At 45.8% G+C, this 26,217-nt stretch overlaps 3 protein-coding genes and 1 long non-coding RNA gene across 12 annotated transcripts; 2 read left to right on the top strand and 2 right to left on the bottom strand.

Annotated features, from left to right (window-relative positions):
• Window positions 1–2,222: 2,222 nt before the first annotated feature.
• On the top strand, window positions 2,223–12,283 carry nfkbiz (nuclear factor of kappa light polypeptide gene enhancer in B-cells inhibitor, zeta). 4 transcript variants are annotated; one of them, XM_042319426.1, is made up of 12 exons: window positions 2,224–2,514; window positions 3,948–4,051; window positions 4,173–4,197; window positions 4,300–4,397; window positions 5,316–5,659; window positions 6,181–6,286; window positions 6,507–6,653; window positions 8,886–8,949; window positions 9,140–9,312; window positions 9,527–9,637; window positions 10,134–10,301; window positions 10,876–12,283. In XM_042319426.1, the coding sequence occupies exons 1-12, from the start codon at window positions 2,310–2,312 to the stop codon at window positions 10,927–10,929; spliced, it is 1,599 nt and encodes a 532-aa protein (XP_042175360.1). In that variant the 5' UTR covers window positions 2,224–2,309; the 3' UTR covers window positions 10,930–12,283. The 4 variants fall into 4 exon arrangements, with proteins under 4 accessions (XP_042175361.1, XP_042175360.1, XP_042175362.1 ...); XM_042319425.1 differs by having other exon boundaries at window positions 2,226–2,514; window positions 3,948–4,057; XM_042319427.1 differs by lacking the exon at window positions 6,507–6,653 and having other exon boundaries at window positions 2,223–2,514; window positions 3,948–4,057.
• An 85-nt stretch (window positions 12,284–12,368) lies between these two features.
• Window positions 12,369–20,111, bottom strand: LOC112247533 (oocyte zinc finger protein XlCOF6-like). 5 transcript variants are annotated; one of them, XM_042319421.1, is made up of 10 exons: window positions 19,976–20,111; window positions 17,208–17,410; window positions 16,989–17,078; window positions 16,728–16,805; window positions 16,417–16,509; window positions 16,163–16,289; window positions 15,551–16,040; window positions 15,162–15,220; window positions 13,543–14,700; window positions 12,369–12,991 (listed from the first exon to the last, which is right to left on the bottom strand). In XM_042319421.1, the coding sequence occupies exons 1-10, from the start codon at window positions 19,977–19,979 to the stop codon at window positions 12,798–12,800; spliced, it is 2,496 nt and encodes an 831-aa protein (XP_042175355.1). In that variant the 5' UTR covers window positions 19,980–20,111; the 3' UTR covers window positions 12,369–12,797. The 5 variants fall into 5 exon arrangements, with proteins under 5 accessions (XP_042175355.1, XP_024272094.2, XP_042175356.1 ...); XM_024416326.2 differs by having other exon boundaries at window positions 15,560–16,040; XM_042319422.1 differs by having other exon boundaries at window positions 16,989–17,075.
• Window positions 19,413–25,698, top strand: LOC112247565 (gastrula zinc finger protein XlCGF8.2DB-like). 2 transcript variants are annotated; one of them, XM_042319429.1, is made up of 4 exons: window positions 19,413–19,698; window positions 20,270–23,846; window positions 24,578–24,791; window positions 24,907–25,698. In XM_042319429.1, exon 2 carries the CDS (start codon window positions 20,466–20,468, stop codon window positions 21,528–21,530), a length of 1,065 nt encoding a protein of 354 aa, XP_042175363.1. In that variant the 5' UTR covers window positions 19,413–19,698; window positions 20,270–20,465; the 3' UTR covers window positions 21,531–23,846; window positions 24,578–24,791; window positions 24,907–25,698. The 2 variants fall into 2 exon arrangements, with proteins under 2 accessions (XP_042175363.1, XP_042175364.1); XM_042319430.1 differs by having other exon boundaries at window positions 24,578–24,819.
• On the bottom strand, window positions 25,566–26,196 carry LOC121846171. Its single transcript, XR_006083091.1, has 3 exons — window positions 26,106–26,196; window positions 25,965–26,024; window positions 25,566–25,681 (listed from the first exon to the last, which is right to left on the bottom strand). It is a non-coding gene; the product is annotated as an uncharacterized LOC121846171 (long non-coding RNA).
• Between the last annotated feature and the right edge of the window lie 21 nt (window positions 26,197–26,217).

The raw sequence follows: 26,217 nt of genomic DNA, 5'->3' as shown, positions 1-26,217 counted from the left end.
GCAGGTAGCTTCCCCCCGGTGATGCGTTGGACAGACCGCACCACCCTCTGGAGAGCCCTGCGGTTGCGGGCGGTGCAGTTGCCGTACCAGGCGGTGATACAGCCCGACAGGATGCTCTCAATTGTGCATCTGTAAAAGTGTGTGAGGGTTTTACGTACCTTGTTTCAAGCAAACCACCATAGTCCCTGTGCCTAAGAACACCAGGCCCGTAGCACTCACATCCGTAGCCCTGAAATGCTTTGAAAGGCTGGTCATGGCTCATATCCATACCACCATCCAGGAAACCCTGGACTCACTCCAATTCACATACCACCCCAACAGATCCACAGATAACGCAATCTCTATTGCACTCCACACTGCCCTTTCCCACTTGGACAAAAGGAACACCTACGTGAGAATGCTGTTTATTGACAACAGCTCAGCATTCAACACCATATTTCCCTCCAAGCTCATCACTAAACTAAGGACCCTGGGACTGAACACCTGCTTCTGCAACTGGATGCTGGTCTTCCTGACGGGTCACCCCAGGATGTGAGGGTAGGCAACAATACATCCACCACACTGACTCTCAACACGAGGGTCTGGGGTGCGTGCTCAGTCGCCTCCTGTACTCCCTGTTCATCCATGACTGTGTGGCCGCGCACGACTCCAACGGCATCATTAAGATTGCCGACGACACAACGGTGGTAGGCCTAATCACCGACGACGGTGAGACAGCCTATAGGGAGGTGGTCAGAGACCTGGCAATGTGGGCAAGACAAAGGAGTTTATCGTGGACTACATGAAATTAAGGGCCGGACACGTCCCATTCACATCGACGGGGCTGTAGTGGAGCGGGTCGAGAGCTTCAAGTTCCTTGGTGTCCACATCACTAAGGACCTATCATGGTCCAAACATAGTTGTGAAGAGGGCACAACAATGCCTCTTCCCCCCCAGGAGGCCGAAAAGATTTGGCATGGGCCCTCAGATCCTTAAAGAGGATCTGAGGGCATCTTGACTGGCTGCATCCCCTCTTGTTATAGCAACTGCTCGGCATCCGACTGCAAGGCACTACAGAGGGAAGTGCATAAGGCCCAGTACCTCACTGGGGCTGAACTCCCTGCCATCCAGGACCTCTATACCAGGCGGTGTCAGAGGAAGGCCCTAGTAATAGTCAAAGACTCCAACCACCTAAGGTATAGACTGTTCTCTCTACTACCACACGGCAAGCGGTAGCGGAGCGCCAAGTCTGACCAAAAGGCTCCTGAACAGCTTCTACCCCCAAGCCATACGACTGCTGAACTGTTAATCAATTGGCCACCTGGACTATTTACATTGACCCCTTTATTGTTTATTTATCTGAATTTTTTTGCACTGACTCCCTTACACTGGTTCTACGCACACTCACTATACTCTACCCACATGCTCACATACTAGACTGACACTCTAACTCACTCACACACTCACTATACTCTACCCACATGCTCACATACTAGACTGACACTCCAACTCACTCACACACTCACTATACTCTACCCACATGCTCACATTCCAGACTGACACTCCAACTCACTCACACACACACACACACACACACACACACACACACACACACACACACACACACATTTTGACGCCACACACACACTCACACATAGACACATGTTCACACTTCACATATGCTGCTGCTACTGTTTACTGTTTATATATCCCGATTGCCTAGTCACTTTTACCCTTACCCACAGGTACATACTGTATTACCTCAACTACCTCAACTACCTCGTACCCCGGCACATTGACTCCATACTGGTACTCCTTGTCTACAGCCTCAATATTGTTTTACTATTTCCTTTTTTATTTAGCAAAAATGTGTCTTACTTTTTAACTGCACGGTTGGGAATGGACTCGTAAGTAAGCATTTCACTGTAAAGTCTACACCTGTTGTATTCGGTGCATGTGACCAATACAATTGTATTTAAGTTGAACTGACCATTTTTTCAATGGTTTCTTTGGTCTAGCCTACATGCTTGTGAGTGTTGGATACACTGGTGTCAGAGGTGGGATGGTGACTGATCCCACTTCTGTGAAAATGGACAATAAAGATTGTTTTCTATTCTATTTATGATGCTTTGCTCTGTTCCGGTATAGGCTACTTTTGTAGAACGTCCTCGGGCAGATCTGGAACGCGCCCAATGCGTAATTCAAGTAGGCTGCAAGCGCACTCGCTTTTGTGCGCTTCTGAAGGTACAGTAGTCACATGATCCAAACGGGAACAAACTCCATTAGAACTCTTGATAGTGCATACATAGTGATCTAGCTCTGAGCGCAACATGATCATCGACAGAATTATCGAGAACGGCCTGAATCTTGTGCATCCAGGGACTGTTGTAACGAGCCCCGTGTATTTGGGGTCTTTTTACCAGGATACCTCACCTGCAACGGAGATCAACAACTCTCTCTGTGCGCCAAACGAGTTTGATGGCTGGGGAAAGGTTGGGAGCCCGACTCCGCCAACTGCAGACAGTGCCACGAACGGTAAAATAAAACCCTCACTTTTAGAAATCAATACACATATTTGTAATTGTTGTTATTTTTCCTCTAAGCAGACTATTGTGTTAATAATGATAGGCTGGCTACTTTATATTATCCGATAATAATTTTTGAAGTTAATGGTTACTTCCTTATTAGCCTACTTCTGGAACACCGAAAAGAACATTGCGTTAGTGACACGGAGGATTACTGATCATGGGCAGTGGTGGAAAAATGACCCAATTGTCATACTTGAGTAAAAGTAAAGATACCTTCATAGAAAATTCACTCAAGAAAAGTCAGTCACCCAGTAAAATCCTATTTGAGTAAAAGTTTTAAAGTATATGGTTTTAAATATACTCAAGTTTCAAAAGGAAATGTAATTGCTAAAATATAGTTAAGTATAAATCATTTCAAATTCCTTATATTAAGCAAACCAGATGGCACCACTTTTTTGTTTTTTAAATTTACGCATAGCCAGGGGCACACTCCCACATAGACATCATTTAGATCAGAGGCGGTAGGGATGACTAGGGATGTTCTCTTGAGAAGTGTGTGAATTAGACCATTTTCATGTCCTGCTAAGCATTCCAAATGTAACGAGTACATTTTGTTGTCAGGGAAAATGTATGGAGTAAAAAGTACATAATTTTCTTTAGGAATGTGGTAAAGTAAAAGTTGTCAAAAAAATATAAAAAGTACAGATAAAAAAAAAAAAAAACGACTTAAGTGGTAGTTTTAAACATTTTTACTTCAGCACTTTACACCACTGATCATGGTTAGACCCTAAATCATATTTAGACCTATAATAGCACTGTACAATGGAAGAGCAAGGTAGATACATTGTGCTATTTGAATGGCAGAGGAAAGTGAACAGTTACTGTCATTTGGTGAAGGTTGTAGATAAGTGTGCATTTGGCATGAGCTCCGCTAGCTGTGGAAATAGGGGAAGTGTGAGGTCGCGTTCCAGGTCGTCTTGCCCATTTTAGAATGTTTCTTTATACACTGCAGTATGAAGGTTGTGTTTCTGAGTTGTTTAGAATACCTGAGATTCTGATGTCGATAAAGCCTGACTTCTGAGACAGTTCTCCAGACATAATGAGATTTAATCATCTGTGCAGATCAAGCAACTTCAACGACTATATGGACATGCCTCTTTTTGTAGCTTCCACGCCCTGTTGAATAACATTGAGTATTTGAGCTCCTGTGCTTGAACTTGGCAGGCAGAGTTCCCAGGAACTGTATTAATGTATCCTACCACTATAGATATATCATACATCAATGGCTTTTTGCAAATGAGCATTTTATGGATTGCTGAGTGTACCTTTAATTCAACACAACCACTTTTGCCTCAATAGCAAACTAATCAAAATTAGTGTTTATTTCAAACTTGTCTTGGGATCAGAGATTCTCATCGGTCCTATTTCTACCTGTTGCAGAGTGTTCCATGAGTGAGGTGCGGTCTTTTGGCCGTTTCCAAGGTGTACGGGTGAAGAATACAGTGAAAGAACTCATCATGCAGAAGCGCCTTAGCAACCAAAATGTACAGGTAAATTATGTTATGTTATTGTTCTGCTAGTTTGTGTAAATATTATGGTAAGCAAAATATATGCAAGCTAACATCTGTCCATATTTTCATGATCTCTGTTTTTCTTCATGTCCAGCAACACTCTGAGGGAGAATACACAGGTAATATTAACGTTTTATCAACACATATTATCCAGAAATACTGTAGATACAGTACATTATAATATCATGTGCAAATGTTTTTTTTTGTTCGTTATCGTGTAGAGTTGACCTCCCTTCTTCAAGGGCATAAGAGGACTGGGGACTTCAGCTTGATAACCGATTCACCTGCTAAAAGACTTGCTACTGCAAAGGCAATCCTGGTAATTGTTTGCTTTTGGTTCTAATGTTATTTTAATTGAGTCCCCTTTAACTTTTCCCACGGTTCTTGGTGTTCAGGCTAGGGTTGGTTTCATAGACCCAGGTTAAATAAATCCAGGGATATTCCTCTAGTTTAGCTAATGAAGAACTAGTGAAAACCACAAACTCTCATGCAGGTCACATTGTTATAGCTCCAAACTATATTGTGTGATATGACCGACCACTTCAATAGCCTAATTCCATTTCTCCTTTTCTGTGTAGTCTGATGTCACTTCACTTGCTCAATTCCCCTCCGGGTAAATCCCAGTGAGACTGAGTTACCGCCTCCACCCTGAGGGCTATTCCAGAACTCAAAATTAGGAATACAGTTTGGCAATGTTATCATGCATATAGATTATTAGGTTTTGCATGCGTGTCTCATATAAACTCTGTTGTTTTGGAGTGGAAGGAACCCAACTACAAATATCTTTCTTCCTCATTGTTGACCTTTCATGACAGGAAATGTAGTTAAAGCAGCAATCCCAATCATTGGTTGAAACGATAACAAAGTGTTCTCATTCTAAACCTCTGAGGGATTGGGCTGGAGAAATGTAACCACTCTCAAATGTATAGACTGAGCAATGGATGTAAGGACTGACCATCCATGATATCAAAATGATAGTTTAACCAGGCTGTATCACATCCGGACGTAATCGGGAGTCCCATAGGGCTGCGTACAATAGGCCCAGTGTCGTCCGAGTTTGGCCGGGGTAGGCCGTCATTGTAAATAAGAATTTGTTCTTATCTGACTTGCCTAGTTAAATATAAAACATTTAAAAAAAATAATCAATGGGTACATACAGTTAATTTACAAGTCCAAAAATGGATGTATCATCTGCAGATTAGCCCTTTTAAGTATTTACCATCCACTTCTCTTTCAGAGTCTGAGCCCTCCAGAGGGACGCACACTGGACATTGACTTCATGGAACTTGGATATGAGTCCATGAAATCAGAGACCTCCCCACAAGAGACCCTCCCTGACCCCTTCAGCCTCATCGACTATCAGTCCCTCTACCCTCAAACCCACATGCCACAAGCAATGGGAAACTCCTATGTCCCCCAGCCTTTCATAGCCCCGCTAACCCCAAAGGGTGTTTGGCCATTGGCTCAGTTTGCTGAAGGGGAGCCGACGTCCTTCTTTCAATGGCAGATACGACAGGAAGAGGAGAAGTTGGCAGGGCTCACCCCCGAGATGCTCACAAGCCAGGATAATGATGGAGACACGTCAGTTTGTGTAGTATTCATCAACCCCTTGTATACATTTGCCTTTTGTAGATCTAAGCAACTATGCATACTCAACTCAGTTATTTTTCTAACCCAGTGGCCTCCAACTCTGGTCCTGGGGAGGTACGGGTGTGCAGGGTTTTGTTCCAGCCTAGCACAGTGTTTGAACACAAACCTGCCACACCCTGTAGCTCTCCAGGAACAAGGATGTTAGTGACCACTGTTCTAATCCATCATGTGACCTATGCTTGCCAGACATTTATACTCTTAGAAAAAAGCTGCTATCTAGAACCTAAAAGGGTTCTTCGGTTGTCCCAATAGGATAACCCTTTGATGAACCCCTTTTGGTTCCATATAGAACACTTTTGGTTCCAAGTAGAACCATTTGGGGTTCAATGTAGAACCCTTTCCACAGAGGGTTCTATATGGAACCAAAGGGAGTTCTCCTATGGGGAGAGCCGAAGAACCCCTTTGGAACCCTTTTGTCTTAGTGTAGATTTTTTTTATCTCTGTGTTGCCAGATTCTTGCACATAGCTGTGGCACAGGGCAGAAGGGCTCTAGCTTATGTGCTGGCCAGCAAGATGGCTACTGTCGGCATGCTGGATATGAAGGAGCACAATGGCCAGGTAAGGATTTACATTCTCACGCCCAATTCTAAATGGACCCCTAGCCCCAGAGACTTCTGCCACACACACACACACACACACACACTAGTGCCTAGGAGCTAGTGGCTATGGGTTGATTTGGAATTGGCCACAAGGGCGCAGTTATGATTACAACTGGGATATCATCTGAAAAGGAGGATTTTCAACATTTGATCTTTTTTGTCTTTTGTTTTGTACCCAGAGTGCCCTTCAATTGAGCGTTGCAGCCAATCAACATCTGATAGTGCAGGACCTGTTGGCCCAGGGTGCTCAGATCAACACCACTGACTGCTGGGGCCGCTCCCCTCTGCATGTGTGTGCAGAGAAGGGCCACGCTCTCACTCTCCAGGTCTTTGACTTTCCCACTGTGGCACATACTAAGAGTGTGATATGAATAGGGGCTCTGGATTTAATCTGACCACGTCATGTTCTGGCCTTATAACTTGTATTTCACAACTTCTGTTTGAGGCATCACTGCAGCCAGTCAACCTTAGCAGTTAGATAACCCAGTGCTCCTCAGTGGCGCAACGGTCTAAGGCACTGCATCTCAGTGCTAGAGGTGTCACTACAGACCCTGGTTTGATCCCAGGCTGTATCACAACCGGCTGTGATCGGGAGTCCTATAGGGCAGCGCACAATTGGCCCAGCGTCATCCGGGTTAGGGGAGGTTTTTTCCGGGGTAGGCCGTCATTATAACATAATAATTTGTTCTTTATCTGACTTTCCTAGTTAAATGAAAATGAATTAAATACAAATAAAAGATAGTCAGGGAAGTGTCATGCACATAGACCAGTGTAAGCAATACAGTGTAAACAATACAGTGACTAAGGTCTGGTTTCAGTGATGGACTCTTTTGGTATAGAGGAACTGCCTACGTCACTACTTTATCAGCTTGAATAAAATACTAAATAGTAGCTAGCAATATGGAGATCAGAGGTTATTTTTAATGAGTGCATTTCACAAGTGGCTAGTTTGCATCAACTACCTGAACTAAAACAACTGCAAAGGTTGTGCCTGCAAACTTTGGTTTTGAATCACGTTGTTCTGGCATGTCTGCCCCTGGATTTGTGAGGCAAAACCCCAGATGTAGTTTTCCCTTATCAATGTAGGCAGTGACTTAGTTCCTCTTTGCCAAAAGAGTCCATCATTGAAACCACATCCTACTCACTGTGTTGCCTAGGGTCGGGTTTTCACAACTAAAGTGAAAAGACCTCATCATACAGAGACTATGGTATGAAAGGTTTGAATAAAGGTCTGAAAACATGATGATTGTTGAACACAATCTCTGTTTTTATTATTATTATTATAAGACATAAGGTTTGGCAACTTTAATCAACGTCTTGGCACTAGAGGAAGGAAATAGTGGTTGGAAGAGAAGTCAGGGAAAACACTGAGCTGTAGGGATGTGAGTTCTCTCTTTTAATAACACTGGTTCCAATCACAGCAAACAAAGTTAACGTTTTTACCAGGAGCCTTGTGTTTGTTAATGTATGAATGGAAAAGCTAGGTTTATGATCGCCTGAACAACGATCCTTTTATATCTTCACCAGATGACTTGAACATAGTCTGATACAGTATGTCCTCTGCACTGTGCAACCTTGGTTTTCAGGGTATTTTACCCCTGCTAGTTTCAAGAAGTAAAACCACAGTTTGGTTGTCAATGGTCGATTGTTCTAGGCTTCCAGTATATGGAAATAAGGCGGGGTGATTTACCCCCCTGCACGCTCATGCCCAAGTGGAACAAAAAAAGTGTAGAGAACTCAGGTGATGTATGCACAATCAGAAGAGCTCTGTCAGCAACTTGCTGATGCCATTTTGATAAGAATCTATGCAAATTTGGCTCATGACTCAATGAATGGATTTATAGGTTTCACTGAAATGTTGCCATCTTGATTATCTGTGATAAACGGTGCCCTTTTTCAGTGATTTTATCTTTCAATTGGAATTTTGTCTCACTGTGTTTGATGTTCCTCCTGACTTGGAATGTTGGAATGTTTTTTTGTGTCCCATAGCAACAGTTGTTCTGTATCGGGTTAGATCGCAGGCAGTGACTTCCTCATCAGCTCATAACATATATATAACAGCCAGCCAATCACAGAGCATTTCCTCAAAACAACACTGGGACAAAATCCCCCTTTCTTTGAAAAACTGGTTTAACAACAGATGTGCTTCTGCTAAAAGGTCACGGCAAATGCACTCCCAGCCTATCAAACATTAACCGTCAACAGAACATGGCACGCTAAACCTCCCAATCATTAACGCCTATTAATCTGTTACTCAACTGGTCCTGGATGACTCTCACAACAGTTCCTGTTGTCGGATACTATTGCATTAAGGAAGAACAGGCGCTGCTGATGAATGGCTGGCATATACTATCTCTTTTAGATCTCTAGAACTAAACATTGACATTGTCGTCGTTAGCGATGACATATTTTACCATGACTAGCTAATTCCACAGTTGTACCTTAACACAAGTGTGTGTGTGTTTTTTAAATTGAAATCAAAAGTTATTCCTGTTATACCCATCTGCCCTTTATCCCCCTGTTTAACATTTTCCTTCACACTCTCTCTCTTCCCATAGACCATCCAAAGAGCTCTGAAGGGTAAAGGGCAGGAGCTTAGTGTGGAAGAAGTCAACTATGATGGTGAGTCAGAGTTGCTCAGAACTATGACCTGTCAGGATTGCTCATAATCCTCTATACAATAAAACAGGTGAGGTAACCTGTGTCTCAACCCAAGGCTGAGTCGCAAACTACGACAGTCAACATTATTTAACCGTCATAACGGCAAAATAAATACTACCTCCCCAATGCCTCAACCTGCTTTTCTCTCCAGGCCTAACTCCTCTTCAGACAGCGGTCCGGTCTCACAATGCGGTTGTCCAGGAGTTGGGCCGTATGGCGGCGACCCCCCAGTCCCCTGGGGAGGTGGAGTTGATGCAGAGAAGGAAGCTACTGAGGCAGTGTGTCACCACACTGCTGCTCATGGGAGCCTCCTGTGCAACTAAGGTGAGTTTGAGTACCCTGGTCCCAAATCTGTCTAATGCCTTGTCAACTCCAACCTTGCCAACTCCTACGGTCATTGGAGTTGGCAAGGCATCATAAACAGATCTGAAACCAGGCTAGAGGTTGAGAATCTTTTCATTTATGATTTTTGCGTATCATTCTTTGGCAGCATAGCCCATCCATACAGTCTGACCGTACTTGTGTCTTTTTCCAACAGGATCATAAAAGTGGCCGCACCTCCCTGCACATGGCTTCTCAGGAGGCCAATGTGGAGCTTTTACGCATCTTCCTCGACCAGCCAGACTCTCTGTCTATCGTCAATGTCAAGGTGAGATACTGCTACAGTACCTAATGTCAAGGTGAGATACTGCTACAGTACCTAATGTCAAGGTGAGATACTGCTACAGTACCTAATGTCAAGGTGAGATACTGCTACAGTACCTAATGTCAAGGTGAGATACTGCTACAGTACCTAATGTCAAGGTGAGATACTGCTACAGTACCTAATGTCAAGGTGAGATACTGCTACAGTACCTAATGTCAAGGTGAGATACTGCTACAGTACCTAATGTCAAGGTGAGATACTGCTACAGTACCTAATGTCAAGGTGAGATACTGCTACAGTACCTAATGTCAAGGTGAGATACTGCTACAGTACCTAATGTCAAGGTGAGGTCTCGCCTCTCTCTGGAAAACAAACATGATAACAAATCGGCGTGCTGGCTCAAATTCTGAGCTGACAAACAGTGTTCCCATTGTTCATTGTTTTTTGGTCATCAGGAGGTAAGTTAACTAAACCCTCTAACATGAGTTCTGTCTACCAGGCATTCAGTGGAAACACAGCGCTGCACTTTGCCAGTTCTGTGCATGGTCGCTTGACTCAGGTAGATGCTGTGAAACTGCTGATGAGGAGAGGGGCCGACCCCAGCTCCAAGAACCTGGAGAATGAACAGCCTGCCCAGCTGGTGGCTGAAGGGCCCGTCGGAGACCAGGTGAATAATGCCACAAAATGGTTCTTCGGGTGTGTCCCCTTCTGTAGAAATGGCTCTACGCGGAACCCAAAAAGGTTCTACCTGGAACTAAAAAGGGTTCTTCAAATGGTTCTCGTATGGGGACAGCTGAATAACCTTTTTTAGGTTCTAGATAGTATTTTTTTTCTAAGAGTGTAAGCACATCCATAAATCAGGTACAAAAAGTACAGCATGGTTCTACGTTGATGCCATTGCCTGGAAAAATATATATAAGATACCAGCACACGGTTGAATCCTCCCTCTGTGGGAGCATTTCAGTGTTCTTGTATCTATCTTTCAGGTGAATATTCCCATGTCGTTGTTTTACTATCATGTAATCATTATTTAACCAGGCAAGTCGACTGAGAACCTTTTATCAATTACTATTAATGTCTGTCTGAGACGCAAACACAGAGACGCAGTAAAAACACAACAGGAAGAACACACAAGTTCACGTGTTAGACTGGCAGACATTCCACACACACACACACACACACACACACTTCAACAAGATGGGACTGTATTGTAATAATGTGCCTCTGGTTGTTTCTCTTAGGTGCGGCGTATCCTGAAGGGGAAAGGCTACCAGGCCCGGTCTGCTGCCCAGTAGGATGCAATCTCCTGTCCAGAAACACTGTCAGTCAGACAGTCCAGTCTACGTAGAAATGATTTGCCATCGTATGTATGGCAGATGTCAGTTGTTTCAATGAAACAGTGAATGTTGTTCGCTACAGTGTAGTGTATTTTGAGGTAACCATGTGATCGTCTACCTTAAAGGGGCAATCTGCAGTTGTTACATACATTTTTGGACTTGTAAATGATTAATATGTACCCATTGTTTCTTGGCGAATATGACTTAAACATTCATCATGAGCTTAGTTCAACTGTCGTACCCCATCAGAACCCAAAATATATAAGCTTGTTTTACTCCAATGTTTGTTAACAAAGTACATGGTAACAAACACTATAAACAGTAGCTTCAAAATATGGTTCAAGCTATAATGTTGATATCATGGCTGGTTACTCCTTAGCCGTGCCTATGAATTTGAGTGTTAACATTTCTCTAGCCCCGTCCCTCAGCTTTTTACTGAAACGGGCAGAGAATACGCTTTGGTTTTGTTTCAACTGCTGACTGCTGCTTTAAGGAATGACGCCTGAAGGGGTTTTCACCACTAAACCACTTTGGGTTGAGTCACAGGTTGACTCGCCTGTAATGCCGGTGTGAAACACCTTGAGCTGGAATGTGCATTGTAGCTAGGGCTTGACCACATAGTAACAGTGTATTGTAGCTAGGGCTTGACCACATAGTAACAGTGTATTGTAGCTAGGGCTTGACCACATAGTAACAGTGTATTGTAGCTAGGGCTTGACCACATAGTAACAGTGTAATGTAGCTAGGGCTTGACCACATAGTAACAGTGTAATGTAGCTAGGGCTTGACCACATAGTAACAGTGTAATGTAGCTAGGGCTTGACCACATAGTAACAGTGTATTGTAGCTAGGGCTTGACCACATAGTAACAGTGTATTGTAGCTAGGGCTTGACCACATAGTAACAGTGTATTGTAGCTAGGGCTTGACCACATACCAGTAACCTGAAGAGACGGGAGCTCAGGTTTTTTGAATTTCTTGGAGGTTCTGGTATGGTGGCAGCATGGGGGTCTTTCCTTATTTTATTCATTTTAAATGTGTATTTTCATTTACTTTATAAATAAATGAAAATAAATGAGTTGGCTAGTGTCACAAATAATTAAGCTATATAACGGGTCATTGAGTTTGTGCATATTTTGCTTTAGTACCCATCTCAATTATATACTGTACTATGGAGATGAGATGTTAGTACAATATTCAGACTTGTAATTTGTTTGATCTCTTTTGTAATGTAAATATAGGATTTTTTCAATGTATTATCACCAAATTTCTTAACAATAAATACAATTGATTAACATTGCATTTGATATTAACTACGCTGCCTGAAACATGACTTTATAAGGGCATATTATCACCACCAGCAGTCATAGGTAAGGAAGAAGAATGCCAACACAGGTAGAACTTGGGATAGGTTTTATCAAAGCACAGAAGAAATATTAAACTGAATTACAGACAGGATATAAATTGAAGAGGCATTATTCAGGCAACAGTTACCCATCAGTCAACTATTTTATAATGAACTGTTTCACCAACAAATGAGGCCACGACATAGGAGACAGAAATTGCTTTAGGTCTATTTGATAATGATTCTACAGTCAGACCACACACAAATCATATTCTTGATTAACACAAGATGAATCAGGAAAAGTCCCTTGATCTCAACCAGCAGGGAGACATTGCTTACCCCTGCCATCCACAGGCAGAACGTTCTGTTCCTCTAGTCTCGAAGTCATTGAATTCCAAATCAGAATCTTGGTGATGGGAGCCCATTGTTATTTCAGGGACAGAATACTATTGAGATGTCCATCCATGGGCAAATGATGCTGGCTACAATGCTGCTGCTAACAGCTCGGCCGAGTGTTTCTGTAGGTGCCTGTTGAGGTGTGTGCGGCGGGTGTAGCTCTTGTCACAGTGAGGGCAGGGGTACGGACGCACTCCAGAGTGAGTCAACAGGTGCTTCTTCAGATCAAACTTCCTCTTCAGGCTCTTCCCACACTCTGGACAAGAGAATGGCTTCTCACCTGAGGGACGGGACAGTATAAGGGCTATAAATCAAGATTACACAGAGTTACTTCAGATTACACAGAACTACAATTAAATTGTTTTATTATCATCGATCACAAATGCATAAACGCACTGCATATGTCCTGCATCACATATGAAAGTACAAACATGTTTAGCATTTCTTGGAGAAATGACAAAAGTATCATTCATATACACCATATAAATTGTTAAATCAACGGCCCCCTTAAAGGGATACTTCGGGATGTTGTCCCTTTATCTACTTCCCCAGAGTCAGATGATATTATTATGTCTCTGTGTCCAGTATGAAGGAAGTTAGAGGTAGTTCGCGAGCCAATGCTAACTAGCATTAGCGTAATGACTGGAAGTCTATGGGTATTGTTGTGGAAATTCTTACACAGGGACTTAGCAAATGCAATAGCGCTAGTTAGCAACTTCCTCCAAACTGCTCGCAGAGACATAAAAATGGTATCCACAACTTCATCGAACTCTTTGGGCCTCATTGCCAAAATCCGAGCTATCCCTTTAACTACAAGCTCCTGGTTCTGACCTGAGTGTGTCTTCATGTGTTCTGTCAGGTGACAGGATATGGAGAATGTCTTCCCACAGTCAACACAGCTGTAAGGTCTTTCTCCTGTGTGACAGCGCATGTGTTTCTGCAAGTCCCCACCAGAGGGCCACGCCTTTCCGCACACCTCACACACGTACGGCCTCTCACCCGTGTGCCGCCGCACGTGAACGTTCAACCCGGCGAGCGCCGTAAAGCGTTTCCCGCAGTAGGAGCAGTGGAAGGGCTTCTCGCCCGTGTGGATCCGGAGGTGTCCCTCCATGCCGTCTTTGGTCCGGAAGCGCTTGCCGCAGTGGGCGCAGAGAAAGGGCTTCTCCTCCGAGTGGGTTCTGAGGTGGGACTGGAGGGACCCCAGAGTAGTGAAGTTCTTCTCACACTGGTCACATTGATGAGGTCTGTCCACAAGATGGCTTCTCTGGTGGATCCTCATGAGGGTCAGGCCTGTAAACGTCTCCTCACAGTAACGGCACTTGTACCTCTGGCCCTCGCTCCCCTCTGGGACCGGATGGGTCTGCTGGTGTTTGATGAGTTTGGCCTGCGAGGTGAATGTCTCGCCGCAAACAGGACAGACGAGTTTGGGTACGCGGTGCATCTGCCGGTGGGCGTCGCGCTCCTTCGCCGAGCCGAACACACGCTCGCACTGGGTGCAGGCGAAGCCGCCGCCGGAAGAGTGAGTCTGCTTGTGATTGGTCAGGCTGGAGAGGAGGCGGAAGCGTTTACCGCACAGGCAGCACTGGTGCAGCGGCTGGGCCCAGTGGGTCTTGTGGTGTCGGGTCAGTTCCAGCTGGGTCCTAAAGCCCGCCCCACATTGAAAACAGGTGTTGGTCTTGTGGGTGAGGCGGTGACGGTACTGCTCACGGAGCGACGCAAACCGCTTCCCGCACTGGGCGCAGTCGAAGGTGGCGTTGACACACACAGAGCGCTTGTGGTCGTTCAGGCTCCAGGGTGTTGGGAAGCCAACACCACACTGGGCACATTTGTAGCGGCCGCCTCGCGAGTGTGTGGTCAGGTGACGCAGCACCTGGGAACGGTAGATGAAACACTTCCCGCATGTCGGGCACTTGTGGGCAACACGCCGGGGATTGTGGGATATGCAAGACGGGAGCGTCTCGGAAGATGATGACTCCCCTGTGGGGCTGTCTGTGAGGAAACAGGAAGAGAAGGTGAGAAGTAATTGGTATTTTATTAGGATCCCCATTAGCTGCTGTGAAAGCAGCAGCTACTCTTCCTGGGGTCTACACAGAACATGAAACATGACATAACACGAACATTAATAGACAAGAACAGCTCAAGGACAGAACTACGTACATTTTTTTTTAAATGCACACGAGAGGATAACCAGAGAGGATATTGGGAAATGGAGTTTGTAATGGAGGACAAAATAGGAATCTTATGCGTACACCTGATAGGGAGCTGCAGCACAGGAGGCTGGTGGGGTGGACGGGCATGTGATAATGGCTGGAGTGGAATGGTATCAAATAAACCACACACAGGTGTTTGATGCCATTCCATTTGCTTTGTTCCAGCCATTATTATGAGCTGTCCTCCCCTCAGCAGCCTCCTGTGAGCTGCAGGTGGTTAGGAGGGTATAAGACACTCACCTGTGTCATTATCCACCCTAATAGATTCTACAGACTTATCAGACGACTCTGGGATGATGCTGAGGTGGGAAATAACATGTCATGTTAATCATTCATCATTTACCTAATACTCACATACAGTTCACGTTTCGACACTGTTCAAATAATGTACACTTAAAAACACACAAGAAGATACAATCTGTCCATACTTACTGTCACGCTACTGCATTCCACACACACTCCCAAACACACTTTCCTCCTCAGTGTGGTGTTAGACACACACACACACTCTGTCCATCATCACACTACCACTCACACACACACTTACCACTCAAAACACCCATTCTGATACAATCTGTCCATACTTACTGTCACGCTACTGCATTCCTAACACACACACACATACTGACCACACATACCTCCCCGGTGAGGCCTGGGGCTTTTGGCTGCTCACAGGAACAGTGTTCCTCTCTGGCGAGGGCCTGCTCTGTCCTGAGGGAGAGTTGACTGCAGTCTGCCCCCTGCAGGCCACAGGCAGGGTGAGAGTGGGTGCAGACTGGGAGACGACAGCAAGAGAGTGCTGGCCCGGCTGGGGGATAATCATTATAGATTGGCTCTGAACAATGAAACCCATAATCCCTAGGTTGGACGTTTCCGTTTCCCCTGCGACTCTGTTGGCTGATTCCTGGTCTTGACCAATCAGCTCGTCTACTTTCGATTTCTCGTCATCCTCTCGTTTGATGCAGACCTTCTCCTGTTCTTCTCCTCTCTCTTCATCCATCCTTTCCTCAGGGAAGGGTTCTGACTCCCTGTCAGAGTTGGCAGAGGGACGGAACACCATCAAATTTGGAAGACAAACAGGTAGAGAGCTGAGGAGGTTGGTCTGGGATGGGCTGGAGTCTGCACAAGACAAGCAAGAAGCACAGTTGTAAACAATTCAAATACATTTTTTGGGACTTTTAAAACAACTGAGACTACAGACTATGACTGGGTTGGTGATTTCTGCAGGGTTGGTGACGTACCTCTATTTATCAGGTGTTCCCGGCAGCACGTTTGGCTCTGCAGCACAGACCTCAGGCTGTCACTGTGGGGGATAGACTGCAGACATTCATCCACACCACCAGGGACAGAGTCAAGCCAGGAAGCAGCCTGGGGAACACAGGGGGGAGATGTGTGGTGGTCAAAGTGTGGTTGGTAAATGTGGTCAATATGTAGCTTGTATAGTCTCTTAGTAGTGAAGTTGATGGTTGACATGCGGTTGCCGGTCACTGTGTACCTGTTTAAAGTCTGGTACTGGCAGCAGCTCCTCCAGTCTGGAGAGGAACACACACACCAGAGACTCCAGCTCTGCATTAAAGTATTGACCAAACTGAGAGAGATAGTAGCAAGAGAGATATATAGTACAGAGAGAGAGATAGCCGAGAGAGAGATAGTAGAGAGAGAGAGATAGTACAGAGAGAGAGATAGTAGACAGAGAGATAGTAGAGAGAGAGGGAGAACAATTCTTCACTGAACTCAGAGTTTAGTACAGTGCTGTCACTTGCTCTGCTGCATGTTACTCAAGTGAAGAAAGATTCATTTTCTTACAGTCCATTGATCTCCTGGAGTCCTCTGGGTGTACGCCATGAGCCTGGCTTTGGCATCCTCAAAGGCCTTGTCACTGGACTGTAAAAACAACAGACACATACCTTAGTGTGTGTCAGGGCCAAACGCCTCCCTCTCAGCACTCAGAAAAGGTGTGTCCCCATTCTGGCACTCGGTTCCCTCCCTTTACTCCACCCTATCACTCTATAGGTTCAGTAAAAGGCAGGCTGTAAAAATCCAGTTCCCATGAGCCCTCTCTCTCACCTTTGTCAGACAGATGGACTGGATCCTGTCCAGGTGAGTCTGGATGAGTTCTGGGGCGACATCCTCAACTATCCACTCCTGGGACATCTGCTAGATGGATCGATCAGGAGGTCCGTTTAAAATTACAACACTGTGCAACACTTTACAACAGAGGTGAACTTCTGATTTGCAGCACATGGAAAATACTGTGTAGGTTACTGCTGGAAGAAACACACACACCTTTGCTCTGAGGCCTAGAAGCAGTAATGCTCTCTGCCTGTCAGTCAGTAGTTCTGGAACGGTCTCTGTGACCAAACACACAAAGTCCTCCAGCTTCCCATAATGCTCCAAACTCCGCCGCCCCACCACCTGCCACATGACCGCAGACATCAGACGCAGCGGTGGCACCAGGAGTCTCAGAGAAGACAGAGGGAGGGGGCCATCTGTGGGGAAGGAGGGGGAGGTAAGTATAGACAGGCAGGCTACACAAAGCACACATTTGCCCTGTTTGAATACTTCTGGAGTGTCCACCCTGAGATGGAATGTTAGGCGTTTGATCCCCAACCAAGTCACACCAAAGACTGTAAAAATGGGACCAGATGCATCTCTGCTTGGCACTCAGCAATGGATTGGGGGTAAAGACCTGCGATAGACTAATGTCCTGTCCAAAGGGAGTACACATCAAGCTGCCTCACGCATCAGAAAACAGGAAATAGACTCATGCAAGGCTACTTACTTACTTAATAGTACAGCAGTGCTTACTTTAAAGAAGGATGGACGTTAGGTGAGATGCAAGTGTTCAAACAGTACACATTTCACCATATCCAGGAATCACACCACTGGTCATCACTGTGAATAGCTCTGGTCCAGGGCATTAGAGGGATGTGCTTAACGCCCTGGACCAGAGCTACACTGTGAGCTGTGCTGGCCAACACAGGAGGTTGGTGGCCCCTTAATTGAGGAGAACGGGCTCGTGGTAATGGCATGGTTTTAATGTGTTTCATGCCATTCCATTTCCTCCGTTCCAGCCATTATTATGAGCCGTCCTCCCCTCAGCAGCCTCCACTGCTGGCCAAGTATGAGAAACTGCATACATTGATTGTCTGAAAGTGGGCGTTGCGAAATAAGTGGGAGGGTCAACAAAAGTGGGTATATGGAAATATAACAGCTAATTGGGCAGTTGCCACTCAATGTCATTTTGCGTGACTGCTAACTGCTTCCTTTTAGCTAAACTGGTTAGGATAATTAAGGTGGCAGAAAAGATGGCAGATGTGGATGCTGAGTTCGAATCAAGCAGCGCGTCGAGCAAAACTGGTGAAGACAAATGTTCTGAATGGAGAAAATTTTTAAAAGTCTGTCGGTCCTGTTGTTTTTTTATAAAGTGCAAATAGGTCAGCATGTGAAGCTTGGTTATGTAAGATACTCTGTCAGAGCTTTCCTCCCCAAACCACTGCTGTGTAAGAATTGTAAATTATTTGGCCATGTTTCAAGTGTGTGCTGGGAAGAATTGCGAGGGGTACTGGTGCCGGAAGAACCGCCCTCCCAGGTTCCCCTTGAGCCTGTGTAGGGATCAGATCTGTTTTATTTTTTAGCAGGGGGATCAGATATGTTTGGACGGGGGTCCTGTTTACATCCCGCACAGTAGGTGGCGGGATGCACATTCAATTGCGCGATCGCCAAAATACCGTAGAAGAAGACTTCCTTTACAACAGCTTTGCGCTATTCCGCGAAGCGCAAGAAATATGAACACAGAACAATTAGAGATATTTCACCGGATGTATAAATGTGAAGCATTCGCTTGGTGTTTCCACTCACTACCAAATATGGAAGTGCGAGAAGATGTAACGAGATGGATTTTGGCCGACATTTCTCAATTTATGAAACATTTGATTGCAATACGTTTTTCTGTTCCCAAAACTAAAATATGTTATGAACAGAGTGGACTAAATTTTGTAAACTTTACACTTTGCTAAAGTTTTTAAAAAACACGTTATTTATTAGGAGTGCAAAGGCGAATTGAGTTATTGCACACGCGCATTTCAAAGTAGGCGTTCCCTAACGGAAATATGCAATGTTGGCTAGAACGCGCCAATAGGATCTCGCTAGCTCGGGCTTGGCTCTGCCCACTATGACTAATTTGTTGCCATTAGAAACGACAGACTATGGTCTTGGTTATAAATGCACACACACACACACATATATATTTGTCCACCTTTAATTAACTAGGCAAGTCAGTTATGAACAAATTATTATTTACATTGACAGCCTACCCCGGCCAAACCCGGACGACGCTGGGCCAATTGTACGCCGCCCTATGGGACTCCCAATCACAGCCGATGTGATACAGCCTGGATTCGAACCAGGGCCTGTGGTGACGCCTCTAACACTGAGATGCAGTGCCTTAGACCGCTGCGCCACTCAGGACTCCAGGTATGAATGCAATGACTTCTGCCGAGGACATATCGCTGTAAATGCTGCATGGCCAATGCAGACATCGGATTGACCATGCAGAGTTTGGCTAAAACGCTACAAGGAAGCAGCCACGCAAAACGGTCTTGAGTGGCAACAAATCTGCCCAATTAGCTGTTAGATTTACGCTTTTGTTGATCCTCCCGCTTATTTCGCAACGCCCACTTTCAGACACGCTCAATGTATGCAGTTTACCCATGACTCCTAGCAGGCAAACTTGGTGCATAGGCCACAGCACCACCCGAGTGATACTGCCAAGCAAGTACGTATGACTATATTTTACAGTTAATCCCACATTTCGCAGGAGATGCACTGAAATTGAGTGTGCAATTGTAGCTAGCTAACGTCAGCTAGTCTAAAATATTTGATAACAAGACTAGAGAAAATAACTCATGTCGGCGGAAGCGAACTTTAGCTAGATAACTAACGTTAGCTAGCTACGTTAAACTACACCCACAACGGCCTGCTTCCACCGACAGCTTGATTAGAAAGAGTAAGCTATATAGCTACCTAGCCACAATCTTTACATTAATGCATACCCATGTTGCTTCCCCGTAGAAATCTTGTATGCCGTCTTTTAGTCGTATCTTACAAATGTTGATTGTAGAGGCAAGGCTAGCTGCTCGTTTCCTTGTAAACTTTTGATGAACCGGAAGTTGATAGAGCAGATTGCCAGCGTGCGTTCTGCGACTCACAACAACAACACAGCTGATGGATTTTGATAATCAACCAAATTAGGCACCTAACTAGCTAACTGGCTAAACATTTGCCTACTTTTGTCAAACTACGAACTAGCTAACCATGTTTTTCTTATTTTCTTTTTTTACATCAAGACTGTGACTACATGGTATTTGGTGAGACGATCCTATCAGATCTTGTCCACCACACCACCAGCGGGAGAACCTTACCTGGGACAACACATCAGAATCCTAGAATCTCCCCCTTCACTTTGGGCCAAAAGTGGTCCTCCTTTTGACCGAATCATCAAAAGATTCCTTTCAAGTGCTACAGGAGGATACTCCAGAGACAATGGCTGATATTGAGAGGGACAATCAACACACAGATATACTGCAGGTGCAAATTAAACAGGAGGACGGAGAAGAGCCTCACGATACAGAGGACCGTCTCAAGAGTTCAAATACCGGAGAACAGAAGCCTTGTCACATCTGCCCTGATTGTGGTAAAAGTTATACCCGTTCGGATAATCTTAAAACACACCAGAAAATTCATATGACAGAGAGGCCGTACCTCTGCTCTGAGTGTGGTAAAGGTTTTACCCGCACAGATCATCTGAAATCACACCTGAAAACACATGAAAGAAAGAAGAAGAAACTTAAACACCCCTGTACTGATTGTGTGAAAGGCTTTGTCCATTTGGAGCAGCTTGAAAAACATCTGGAAAAAAATCACCTTACACACAAGGAAAAGAAACCTCACGGCTGTCCAAGGTGTGATGAGAGCTTTTCTGACCTGGAAGAACTAACAACACACTTGCCAGTACATACTGAAGAGCTGGCCCTCTACTGCTCTGACTGCGGTAAGCGGTTCTTACACAAAGGAAAATTTGAAAGACACCAGAGAGTACACAGTGGACAAATGCCATACATATGCACCCACTGTGGGGAGGGTTTTACACAGGCACATAGTTTGAAACATCACCAGCGAATACACACTGGAGAGAAACCCTACCTCTGCAACGAGTGTGGGGAGAGTTTCAGACACGATGCAACGTACAGGAGACACAAGCGCAAACACGAGCTACCACTCTCTGAAAAGAAAGCCTATCCTTGCTCAGTATGTGGGAAGACTTTTACCCGCTCCGATGGAGTGATGAGGCATCTGAGGAGGTTCCATTACGGAGAGAGAGCTCTCCAGTGCTCCTGCTGCGACAAACGTTTCTTTCAACAGGACACACTAACCACACACATGAGAATTCACACTGGAGAGAAACCGTACAGTTGCTCTGACTGTGGGAGAAGCTTCTCACAAGATGGCGACCGAAAGAAACACCAGAAGAGGCACCACACTGGAGAGGGCACTTCACCTCTGACCCTCCATGTGGACGGCACAGGGACGCGCACACACACACTATAACAGAGACATACACACTAACAGACAGTAACAGGCAGACTCAAGACACAAAAACAGGCCAGTGGGTAAACCAGGTTGCAATGAAGTTATTCTGACAGCTTTGGCTTTATTTTTTGTGTTTGTGTGTGATAACATGTATTTCTCTCTCTCGTTTAAGTTCATTGGCAAGGCTAATTTTAGCCCAACTTCTCACTGTTTGTAAGATGCTTACTGCTCATTGCAGCTACTTAAGTGATCATCACCTACTCCATTACTCTATTACCCCTCTATTCATCCCCCCACTCCATTACTGTTACCCCTCTATTCATCCCCCACTCTGTTACTCTGTTACCCCTCTATTCATCCCCCCCACTCCATTACTCTGTTACCCCTATTCATCCCCCACTCCGTTACTCTGTTACCCCTATTCATCCCCCACTCCGTTACTCAGTTATCTCTCTCTTCATCCCACCACTCCGTTACTGGGTTATCTCTCTATTCATCCCCCACTCCGTTACTCTGTTACCCCTATTCATCCCCCGCTCCGTTACTGGGTTATCTCTCTATTCATCCCCCACTCCGTTACTCTGTTACCCCTATTCATCCCCCGCTCCGTTACTGGGTTATCTCTCTATTCATCCCGCCACTCCGTTACTCGGTTACTCCTCTATTCATCCCCCACTCCGTTACTCGGTTACCCCTCTATTCATCCCCCCACTCCGTTACTCTGTTACCCCTATTCATCCCCCACTCCATTACTGTTACCCCTCTATTCACCCCCATTCGTTACTTTGTTACCCCTATTCATCCCCCCCACTCCGTTACTCCTCTATTCATCCCCCTACTCCGTTACTCGGTTACTCCTCTATTTATCCCCCCACTCCATTACTCCTCTATTCATCCCCCTACTCCGTTACCCCTCTATTCGTCCACCTCTCTACCACCTTTCTATTCACCCTTTCTTCATTGGTCTCCCCATTCTCCTTCTCTCTACCCAAATTAATCCACAAAAACAATATGTTTTTGTGGATTCATTTCTATATCGCTAAGCTCCTCCCCTTTCCCTGCATCTCCCCCTGGCAGCCCCGCGTTAAACAGATTACAGAGGATTCTCTGCTATTAACACGCTGTTGGGACTGTGGCCTAGCAGTGTATTGTGGTGTCCAGCTTAGCCACACACACCAAACAGATGATACAGTATGAGAGAGAGAACTACCTCACCACTGATCTGGGTAGAGGGAAACAGGCAGCGACGTGATCGGACAAAGGCGCAGCAGCAAATCCTTCTTCTATAGCCTCCATCTTCTCATCTTCTAACCTTAGCCTATCTATACTCCTCTCTACCTCAACCCAGCCCGCTGTCCCTTCCTCTGTCCCAGCCCTCTGTCCCAGCCCTGCCTCAACCTAGCCCTCTGTCCCAGCCCTGCCTCAACCTAGCCGTGCCTCAACCTAGCCCTCTGTCCCAGCCCTGCCTCAACCTAGCCCTGCCTCAACCTAGCCCTCTGTCCCAGCCCTGCCTCAACCTAGCCCTCTGTCCCAGCCCTGCCTCAACCTAGCCCTCTGTCCCAGCCCTGCCTCAACCCAGCCGTGCCTCAACCTAGCCCTCTGTCCCAGCCCTCTGTCCCAGCCCTGCCTCAGCCTAGCCCTCTGTCCCAGCCCTGCCTCAACCCAGCCGTGCCTCAACCTAGCCCTCTGTCCCAGCCCTCTGTCCCAGCCCTGCCTCAACCTAGCCCTCTGTCCCAGCCCTGCCCCAACCCAGCCCTCTGACCCAGCCTCTATTCTACTTCAGCCCTCCTCCGGTACTCCCTGGATCCTGAGTGAGCCTCCACTCCCCCCTGCCCCTCATGGCAGGTATCATGGACCCTGAGGATACAATTGTAACAGAGCCCAAGGATGAGGATATCCAACCTGAGGATAGAATTGAAACAGAACTGGAGGATAGAATTTTAATGGAACCTGAGGATAGAATCGGAACAGAACTGGAGGATGGAATTCTAATGGAACCTGAGGATAGAATCGGAACAGAAAAGGAGGATAGAATTCTAATGGAACCTGAGGATAGAATCGGAACAGAACTGGAGGATAGTGTTAATTTATCCAGAAGGTTCTGATGCTGAGGAGCCAGATGGGATTCTCTTTGAGCCAGAGGAGCAACAAGCGGGAGATGAGGAGGATGATAACATCTTTGCCACATGGATGGGCCGCTACAAGAAAGCAGCAGAACAGGAGGACAAGGATAAAGAGGTGGAGAAAAGAGAGGCAGTGATAGAGGAGAGGAAGAACAGCTTCGAACGACAAGCTCCACCACGGGCAGACCGGCGGCAATCACTACCCTGTCCAGTGAGTCTGTGTACATGTGAGGTGCTGTTGTAGAGGAATCTGCTTTGTCTTTGGGAGTTGTATACACAGACCAGTAGGAGTGAGTTTTGAGGGGGAGGGTCAGTCACTCCGCCAGGATCCCCTACCACACACCAACCCACCACAGGGCTCTTTAGCTCCTAGCCTGAACCCCAAAGTACAGGTAGATAGCTGTTTCTTCTTTCTCACGCTCAGTGTTATAGGAATTTCCAGGAGAACAAACAGGAGAGCAGTCGTAGGGTAAAGTTAATCCAAAATCTTTCCGGTTTATTACAAGTTGCAACAGGGAGACACCACCTAGCACAGAAGCAGAGGAAATGTCTAACTGGCCTCTTGGAGACGGACCCTTTTATTTCCCTATCAGACAGCAACACATGTTCTGGAAACAGCAGCTAGACATTTGATGGAAGTCAAGACAAAAAGGCAGTGACTGTCAGCCAGAGAAATAAAAGTTGTTACATGTTACATGCTTTGTTGTGCCTTAGCTACAGCCAGGGGACAGGGACTAATGGGATTATAATATAGGCAGGAGCATACGTCATTTACACCCCCTGCTGTGTATCTTTACTTGAGGTCCTTGTGTTGGGAATTCAGATTCATTCAGTAAATTATCTGTCACTTAACCCCCCACTCCCCCTTCATCTCTCTGTTTTTCTTTCCTCCTCTCTCTCGTGCACTTTTTCTCTCTGTCTCTGTGTGTGTTTCTCTCTCAGGCTCAACTCACAGCAATGATACAGTTGTCTCGTCTCCATACCACTACTAGGGCCACGTCTCCTGCCAGGCCAAACTCCCTGCAATGCATCTCATCCATGAATGATCCTGGCTGCCCGATACCAGCCAATACTGAGCGACGATCCTCCATGATTCCATCCGCCATTCCAGATTAAAATGCAAACGCGGTTCCGCAGGCGGAACGTCATGTCTCTGGTACGCTGGCGGTGTGTGTGATGGTCAGGTGGGGTTCTTTCCGAGAACACTACTTTAGTCTCATTCTGTTCAATTAACACTTTGTTAAAAGTAAATCTGTGTGTTTGTGTTGCAGAGCGACGCTGATTGTGTGGGTCTCATCTGCCATGATGACCTGCACAGAGGAGGGAGTGTTTCTCTCTCACACACTTTCTCTCCCTCTCCCTGAAGTGTATATAGGAGTGGCTGTGGAGGAAGCAGGTGTGTTGTGTGCAGGTGGTGCTCTTGCCAGAACCACTCTACTGGAGCTCCACTTGGGTTAAAGTACCCTGAGAACCACGTAGAACAGCCTAGAACTGGACAGAACCACCTAGAACTGGACCCAACCTCTCACAACTGCATATAGTTGGAAAGAACTGCCTAGACAGAACTACACCGAACCTGGAAGAACTACCCAGAACTGACGAGAACCGGTGAAGAACTGCAGAAAAACACTCAGAACTGCCTGGCGTTGTAATGAACCTTGCAGAACTGCCTGGCGTTGTAATGAACCTTGCAGAACTGCCTGGCGTTGTAATGAACCTTGCAGAACTGCCTGGCGTTGTAATGAACCTTGCAGAACTGCCTGCGTTGTAATGAACCTTGCAGAACTGCCTAGCGTTGTAATGAACCTTGCAGAACTGCCTGGCGTTGTAATGAACCTTGCAGAACTGCCTAGCGTTGTAATGAACCTTGCAGAACTGCCTAGCGTTGTAATGAACCTTGCAGAACTGCCTGGCGTTGTAATGAACCTTGCAGAACTGCCTGGCGTTGTAATGAACCTTGCAGAACTGCCTGGCGTTGTAATGAACCTTGCAGAACTGCCTAGCGTTGTAATGAACCTTGCAGAACTGCCTAGCGTTGTAATGAACCTTGCAGAACTGCCTAATGAACCTTGTGCCTAGTAATGAACCTTGCAGAACTGCCTAGCGTTGTAATGAACCTTGCAGAACTGCCTAGCGTTGTAATGAACCTTGCAGAACTGCCTAGTGTTGTAATGAACCTTGCAGAACTGCCTAGCGTTGTAATGAACCTTGCAGAACTGCCTAGCGTTGTAATGAACCTTGCAGAACTGCCTACTGCGTTGTAATGAACCTTGCAGAACTGCCTAGCGTTGTAATGAACCTTGCAGAACTGCCTAGCGTTGTAATGAACCTTGCAGAACTGCCTAGCGTTGTAATGAACCTTGCAGAACTGCCTGGCGTTGTAATGAACCTTGCAGAACTGCCTGGTTGTAATGAACCTTGCAGAACTGCCTGGCGTTGTAATGAACCTTGCAGAACTGCCTAAATGAACCTTGCAGAACTGCCTAGCGTTGTAATGAACCTTGCAGAACTGCCTAGCGTTGTAATGAACCTTGCAGAACTGCCTAGCGTTGTAATGAACCTTGCAGAACTGCTTGCCTAAT

The sequence above is a fragment of the Oncorhynchus tshawytscha genome, unplaced genomic scaffold (genome assembly GCF_018296145.1).
Source record: "Oncorhynchus tshawytscha isolate Ot180627B unplaced genomic scaffold, Otsh_v2.0 Un_scaffold_4246_pilon_pilon, whole genome shotgun sequence".
In the NCBI taxonomy this organism is placed as follows: domain Eukaryota; kingdom Metazoa; phylum Chordata; class Actinopteri; order Salmoniformes; family Salmonidae; genus Oncorhynchus; species Oncorhynchus tshawytscha.
Note: the sequence above shows the minus strand (reverse complement) of the source record. Positions and strands in the feature narration are given on the sequence as shown.

Coding starts and splice junctions, on each gene's coding strand:
- LOC112247533 (XM_042319421.1), bottom strand. Junction 16,806..16,988: donor AGTCCATCTGTCTGACAAAG/GTGAGAGAGAGG, acceptor TTGTTTTTACAG/TCCAGTGACAAGGCCTTTGA. Junction 16,041..16,162: donor GGAACACCTGATAAATAGAG/GTACGTCACCAA, acceptor TGTCTTGTGCAG/ACTCCAGCCCATCCCAGACC.
- nfkbiz (XM_042319425.1), top strand. CDS start 2,310: ATGATCATCGACAGAATTATCGAGAACGGCCTGAATCTTGTGCATCCA. Junction 2,515..3,947: donor TGCAGACAGTGCCACGAACG/GTAAAATAAAAC, acceptor TACCTGTTGCAG/AGTGTTCCATGAGTGAGGTG. Junction 8,950..9,139: donor GGAAGAAGTCAACTATGATG/GTGAGTCAGAGT, acceptor TTTTCTCTCCAG/GCCTAACTCCTCTTCAGACA.
- LOC112247565 (XM_042319429.1), top strand. CDS start 20,466: ATGGCTGATATTGAGAGGGACAATCAACACACAGATATACTGCAGGTG.